We start from the raw sequence: 7,746 nt of genomic DNA on the forward strand, positions 1-7,746 counted from the left end.
GATAGTCGCTTTTTGGATCAAACTAAGTGTCATGCACTCACCAAAAAAAAAAACCAAGTGTCATGCAAGCCTGTGCGCCTTTGTGCTTGGAAGTTTGGTCTAGGTCCGAAATAGCTTGCCAAATAGAAATAAAGTGCTTCTTTTGGTACATGGATACAGCAGTTTTTGTTTCAGTTGTTTATCTTTTGACCCATAAATACGATGGACTAGCCCAACCTTTTTGTTAGGTCTCAGCTTAAGTCTTCAACATCCTGGGCAAAATTCCAAACATAATCTTCTTCACTCGCCTCAGTCATCTCAACTCTCAAGAATGGATGACCCAAGTGAATCCAAAAAGCAGCTCAGATTCAAGTTGTTTAGGTCAAAATCCAGCCCGACTTAACAACATGGGGTCAAACCCAAACCTACAAAAATGTTACTCGGTCTAATTACCCAAAGTTACCCGGTCCTGGCCCGGTCGAGTTAAGAGTAACACTGGTTATTAGGCTGTTAGGGCACCCCTTAGTTCATAATTCGTCCCAGACATCCCGCCTTCCACTTCTCGGTGGCTCTATCGCTCTGTGCTGCCTCTCACTCTGCTATCGCCACTCGCTGCCAGTCGTTGTCACTGCTACTGTCATCGTCGCCTCCTCTGTGCTCGTATCAGTCGCCGTCGCTGTATGTCTTGATTATAATTTCTGATTTATTAATTTATGGTTTTGGTGTGATTATGTGATTGTAAAAAATGTGAAATTGTGAACCTTAAATTGAACATTTTAGTACCCTTCCCATAATTTCCCACTTTTTCTTCCTCCAGCTATTAGCTTCGTACCGCTCTGGTTGCACCTTCTACGTGTTCGGCTTCGGCTCGGCCGCCACCATCACCGACAACTGTTTCCTCCGTCCACTGTTTCTTATCTAAACTAGCTAGCTAACATGGACGAAAAGTTTGACACCGCTGACAAAAAGGTAATGAACTTCCCGCCTTCCTTTTTCCATGGAAAATCACATTTTTTTCAGTGATATAATGATAAATTAATAATATAAGATTCAGTTTGAGTGTAGAAAAGAGCTTCATTTTGCATGTATTGGAGGCTTGAATGAGTTTATAGGGATGTGGCAGTGAGTAAGAGATCTGAGAATAAGCTAAAGCTAGGTTTACGGCAGAAGTTCACAGTTCCATTTTTTTTTTTAATTTTTCTAATATCTTTCATGATAAACCCCTTGGCTGTGAAGAAAAATTGAAAGGGAACAAAGTAAGTTAAGGATCATTACCATTTAGTTGTGTTCAATGAGATTTAACAAGGATTTTAATTATTGTTATACGCACTTAGCTAGTTAACTATGGTAAAAAGAGAAGCTAGGAATAAAACAACCTGTCTCTATTTATCATAATGCTAGTTTCATGTTTGTTTCCCTTCCCTTTAGAATTTCAAGAGCAACATTGAAAGAATTAACCATCATCAGATAAAATTATTCAGTATTCATTTAGTAGGCGAAGGATTACATTTCCTATGAAGTATGAGTTTAGTGTGTGAGTTCATAAGACAAGTTTTAGAATCGTATGTTACCTAAAAGTCATTGTGACTTCTTTGCCTATTTAGGATGATAATTGTGATCCCATGATCAGTTTGATAAATTATGAAGCATTCTAGGACTTTTAGATGTACATATCTGCTTGTTTATTTATATGGGCAAAATCTTACCTTTTTCTTCCCCCTTATTTTGGTTTGGTGTTTTTTGGTTTTCTACTTCTCCCTTTATTTCTTCGCTGTCCTCTTCTCCTGCAAGATGACTAATGTTTCCATGTGGATAGGTGCTGGTTGATATTGTAAAATTGGCACAAAAGAGAGGACTGAAAGGTGAACTCGGAGAATGGAAAGAATTTTTGAACAGTCATGATAAAAAGTTTGGGGCAGGTGTCAGTGACCCATCGAAGAGGTCCCATGAGATATTGGCTGCATTTCTGAAAACATTTTCAAACGAGGATGATTTGAAGGTAAAGAATTTCTGAGTTTCCCATATAAATTCTCCTTTTTTTTTTTGTTTCCAGTTTCCACGTATTCTAGTGGGAGGCATTGTTAATACAAAGCCTTCGAGATTACTAGATAAATCTTACCCATTTACTCTATGTAATCAGTTTTTTGACAACATATTGCGCCATCATTCAAATCAGTATTTACTGGACCAATTGAAAGACAATTCACATGATTCTCCCTATCAGGTACAGTTTTTGTAGTCTTGTTCCTTCTGGAAATCTGGCTCATTTTTGCTGTTAAATAAATAAGCTTTCGTTTCTAGACTAAACTGCTACTAATACGCAATAGCACTATTATAATAGACATGCTAGATTGATTTAAAGCAATTTGATTATATGACCAAATATTGGTATACATTCTTCATTCTGTTTTAAATTTTTTGTTCCTTCCTGAAAAGTTGCATATTTTGCATGTGATTTTGGTTTTCTCTTTTCTGCCTGCATATCACCCTTGTAACTTGTTTCTGCAAACGGTTAAACTTATTGAATTTCATACAATAAAACCTTCTTCTAAATACTTATTTGTGTGTACCTTAATTTTATTTATTTGTCATTATTAAAAAAAATACTACGAGTTAGGTACTTATGATTGTGTCAATTGTTGTTTTACTGCATTATAATTTATATTGTCTAAAGCATCAATGCATCATACCATTGTCAAACTGTACCTTTAACCTTTTTGCTTCAATCAAATGGATGCAGAATCTAAGTTTCAAGATATTATGAATTCTAGTTGACAGTGGCATAGTATGTTTTATCTAAGATACAACAAAAATATTGAAGTATGATATGCTGCTAATTTTTCTTCCCATTCTTTCTATGGTTTGAGTTTTGATAATGGAATGTGCATCTTTTTCAAGTCCAACAACAAAGGTTTTGCGTACGGCTGCTGCTTTACAGTTTAATGGTGTTTATTTCTTTTAAACCTTTACATTTCTTGATGATTCTGTATAATTTTATAATCTTTATGGTGTTGGCAGAACAGAGTCTAGTCCAACTAACTCTTCAGCACCCCTTGTATCCATTGGATTATTCATTTCCATCAATTGATGAGGTTTGTTGTACTATCTATGCTTTGATATGTTTGGTCAGCCTTTGTGCATATACATAATGCAATAGATGTTGAATGTGTGCACCGCGTAAACATGAAGCTGGTCACCATGTGAAAATGAAGGGTTTTCTTGCCTTTCATGTCACTGTTTCAGTTATTCAACTATTCTCAATTCTTTGAATGAATAATTGCACATGAAGATTTTAAGAAACATGAGAAGTGTGCAATATAACAGCTTAATACATATCTTTTAGATGACGGTCCAAACTTGAAATATGCAAGGACCTTCCATTTGGTTGAGAAGAAACTGGAGAAGCCTTGGATATCTTGCGAGAATATTGCAATATAAAGATTATTTCTCGTGACCTTGATTTCGCACTAACTCATATTTTTTATTAATACTTGTGATACCCATGTATCTTTCTACTAGTTTAATGGACCATTTAGGCATGTTCTACTTCAGTTATAGAAATATATGGATTGGACTGTATGATTTCTAACTTGCTTTTTTATTATTGAATTGAAGGGATGGATAATTTTAAACCTTAGGAAAAAAAAGATAATGAAGTCAACTGAAATGTTTGCTGTTGATTGTGAAATGGTTCTCTGTGAAGATGGGACTGAAGCATTAGTAAAAGTATGTGTGGTAGACCATAATTTAGAGGTAAGTTTTCCCGTTGTTAGTTGTACTTGGTTATTCTCCAATCCTACCCGCATCCCCCTTTCCACAAAAAGACACAGAATAGAGAAAGAAACAAAAGAAATTACAAAGAAAAATAATTGAGGCTCCACACTCCAGATAATTGTCTTAAAAATGACTTCTGATCTTTGTGACGGAGATAATTTTCATGAAATTTCAGGTCAAGCTAAATGAACTTGTGAAACCGGAGAAAGAAATTGTAGACTATAGAACAGAGATTACTGGTGTTTCTTCTCAAGATCTAGAGGCAGTCACATGCTCCTTATCTGATATACAGGTATTTTGTAGTTCAATTGTGGTTATCCTGTATTACTGATATAAGTCATGAAAATAAGTGCTGGTGTTTCATAGAAATCCATGAAGAAGTTGTTAGCAAATGGAGCCATATTAGTGGGACACAGTTTGCATAATGATCTCCGTGGTAAATGTCACAATCACATTTTTTCTGGATTTGTTTCTTGGCCTACCGTTTGTTTTTGAATACCTTCTGTTGAAGTCATTTATCTTGGTTCTGTTTTATTTTTAATTTTTTATGTGTATTACTGTTTAATTTTTATTTATTAACTGTTCTTGTTTGCAGTGCTGAAGGTATATCATGTTAGAGTGGTTGATACTGCATATATCTTCCAATCCTCAGATGGATCACTTCACAGGAGACCTTCTTTAAATAATTTGTGCAAGGCAAGTAGCGAATTGTTTATTTGCTTATGTTAACCTTCTATACTGCTTGCCAGCTATAAACTACTTTAATATGTGGCATTATGAATTTATGACCAGCTATTCACTCCTTTGGAGGAATTCATTCCTTTGAAATTTAGGATATTGCACTAAATTAATTCATCTGATCAAATAATGGGAAAAATGAAGAAGCAAATATTGGTCTAACATTTGTAGTTTCTCAAACAATTATTGTGACAGACTGTGTTAGGTTATGAAGTTCGAAAAGATGGAGCTCCACATAATTGTCTAGATGATGCACGTGCAGCAATGAAACTTTTTCTTGCAAGGATCAAGCATGGTGTTGATAAAGATTTTCCGGTTCAACTTCAAGAGCCAGTAAGATTACGAATACATCACCTGTTCTATACTGTACTGATGGTGTCTTTAACTAATTTTCTCTAATTTTAGGTTTCTGAAAGTGAGATGGCAAAGCTGCTGCTTCATAAGATACCAATTACTGTGAACAGCGAAACACTGGATAAAGTTCTTCCTGGAGACTACACAATAGAAGTGAAGGTAGAGTTGGTCTATAGTTGTCTCGACTTTTTAAAGAAGAGGTTCATTCATATTTATTCGAAAAGCATAGATCTCTTTTTCTGGAGTTTTGTAAAATTTGCTGCAGCCTTCCAAGAAAGCAGGACAAGGAAATAAATACTCCGCCTTTGCTATATTTAAGAATCCAGTGGAAGCACACAATGCCTATGAATGTATCCAAGGCACTGAATTAAAGGTATATTTATCGGTGCAATTTGATGTAATTAATTTCCGTTTGTAATTGGCCGGGGAAAACTAATGCTTAGGTGTGGTTTGCATTCTCTACAATGATAAATGAATCGAAATATTTTGGATTTGTTGGAGTAAATAACCCTATCCTGGAAATTGATATAGTTTTCTGCACAAATTTTTTCTTGACATGTTTTTGTTATGAGAAATGATTTATCCTCCGATTCAATTTTCCTAAACATCCTCCTAATCATTGAGTGGAGAAAGAAAGAATTAATTACTTTTTAATAATCCAAGTCATTGATTGCATCTATTTTTTCATTCATTTAGTATTTAGGAGGCTTATTAGGAGACCGTATTATGAATACATATTCATGCACTTTCTGGAAAGCTGAGTTCCCTTTCGATCAATCCTGTACCAGTGACATATTTGCTTGTTGTTAGGATTCAAATGGGATTCCGCAGAAGCTTGTCAAATTTCAGCTAGATACAGGTATGACTGCAAGTATTTTCGTTCGGAAGATGATGACACGTGAGCCTCGTGACTCTGTTGCGTTGAAGAGAGGTTTACAAACGGACGATGAAGTCCATGTTTCCAAGAAATCAAAGTGTGACAATGACACCCAGTTGAAGGAGATTGAAGCCCTGAATGAACGATTGAAGGAAAGCGAGTCAGAGATTGAATCTTTGAGGGAACAGCTGAAACAGAAGGATCTTGACATCGAGTCTTTGAGGGTAGAATCGAGTAAGAAGGATTTTGAAATCAATATGCTCAATAAAATGGTAGCCTCCATAAAAAAGAGGGCAAGAAAGTAAATATTGTTGGGAATGCATTGCAATGGTGTTGAATTGTTTAATCAATGAAATCATACATTTAGCTTTGATACTTGCATATATTTTCTAGTAACTTCTCAGTTTAAGTTCCAAAACTTATTCTATTATGTCAATTCAAATTTTAGTTTTGAATTGAAATTTTGCCTCGTAGTTGAGTCGATAGAATGATGAATCTAACATCGAATGTTTTTGCTCAATACCATTCATCATTGGTATATGTTTGACTACAATTTTGTTATGTTGATTCTTATTCTTGCTTTACAACATTCCTAAATCAATTGCGATTTATCTCTATTTATTTATTTCTTGGGTGTCATTAATAACATTTGAAACAATTTTATTTTAACAAAAAAAAAAAAAAACATGGAAAATAAATTTGAAAATTTGTTTGATTAATTTGTGTCTTATAAATAAAAGCTGGCCTTCTCTAATCTGATTTGATTAGAGAGAGTAAAAGTTAGGGTCTGATTAACTTGTCTTTTAAATAAAAGCTGGCGTTTCCTAATGAGAGATCAGATTAGAGTACTTGGTCTTTTGGGTTGAAGGTTGGTTGGAATAATTGTTCTTACGGTATTTGCAAAGTCTTCGCCGAAAATAAAAAGGTAGTTTTATATAGCTTTATCAAAATTAATTTTGGGATATTAGATTAATCAACTTTAACCAATTACTAGATTTCAAACCAAACAATCCTAGTTGGAGTACTGCGCATCTTAATTTTGCACACCAAAATAAACTTAAGATATAAGCCAAACAGGGTTGTTTAGAGGGGAGGACAGATCTCACTTATCGTTAGTTCTTATCGAGGGGGAAACTATGCAGAGAAAATAAGTGTATGAAACTAAATTCATTATTCAATTATCTAAAACGAACGTCTTGATTTGGGACTAAATGCAAAACTGATCCAGAGACAACATAGTAACAATATAAATATAATCGACTAGATACTCGGTATTTATCAATCATATAAAGTATTGTTTTAATTTGGCTACTTCTATGGTATCTCACCAATCCAAAATTATCCTGCCTCCTAACAAAGAGAGTATAAATTTGACAAGGGATTATATAGATAATCGGACAGCTTACTAAGTTACTTGGCAGATACAAGGTTGCTATACACTAATTCTAAAAGCACATAATGCACTTAGGAATACAAGGCATACAACAAAATCATAAACTAGAAAAATTCAAGAACTAGTTGCATCGTATATTCGGTTGTGTCACACCTCGATCACCAATAAATTAAGTGTAATACAATTATGTATTAGCAATGAAGATTGGTCAATGTGATATATCATATCATGCAAAGTGAATTTCTCAAATATATTGCATCACTTAAGGATTCCTCCACCACTAATGGCTTCGGTAGCAGCAAATTGGGCCTCAGAAGAAACCTGGGCCCCAGAGAGAGTGGGTGCCTCAGTGGCACCAGCACCACGACCCTGCTTTGGTTCCATGTGGCCTTGTGTCCCATACCCCTGACGCTTATAGTCTTCCAAATCCTTGTATTGAAGATAGGGGCTGTCCTTAAATGAAAGCCCTTCAATGCTTTGTTTTCCAGATTCTCCTTGTGTGCTTGTTTCTTTGCGCAATTGAGCCTCCATCTTTGATTTCCTTGCTAATAATGAAGAAACTCTTGTATTTTGGTTCTTTATATAATGCACTTTCCATTGGTTGCTGATTGTTGTGCCATAAGACAGGTGT

At 35.0% G+C, this 7,746-nt stretch overlaps 1 protein-coding gene across 2 annotated transcripts; it reads left to right on the plus strand.

Moving 5' to 3' along the window:
- LOC107627442 (small RNA degrading nuclease 1) lies at positions 492 to 6,260 on the plus strand. Of its 2 annotated transcripts, XM_016330278.2 has the most exons (13): positions 492 to 657; positions 797 to 948; positions 1,796 to 1,978; positions 2,120 to 2,203; positions 3,003 to 3,071; positions 3,595 to 3,732; positions 3,929 to 4,045; positions 4,120 to 4,189; positions 4,349 to 4,449; positions 4,687 to 4,824; positions 4,897 to 5,004; positions 5,111 to 5,218; positions 5,656 to 6,260. In XM_016330278.2, the coding sequence occupies exons 2-13, from the start codon at positions 916 to 918 to the stop codon at positions 6,025 to 6,027; spliced, it is 1,521 nt and encodes a 506-aa protein (XP_016185764.1). In that variant the 5' UTR covers positions 492 to 657; positions 797 to 915; the 3' UTR covers positions 6,028 to 6,260. The 2 variants fall into 2 exon arrangements, with proteins under 2 accessions (XP_016185764.1, XP_020974826.1); XM_021119167.1 differs by lacking the exon at positions 3,003 to 3,071.

The sequence above is a fragment of the Arachis ipaensis genome, chromosome B01 (assembly GCF_000816755.2).
Source record: "Arachis ipaensis cultivar K30076 chromosome B01, Araip1.1, whole genome shotgun sequence".
Classification (NCBI taxonomy): domain Eukaryota; kingdom Viridiplantae; phylum Streptophyta; class Magnoliopsida; order Fabales; family Fabaceae; genus Arachis; species Arachis ipaensis.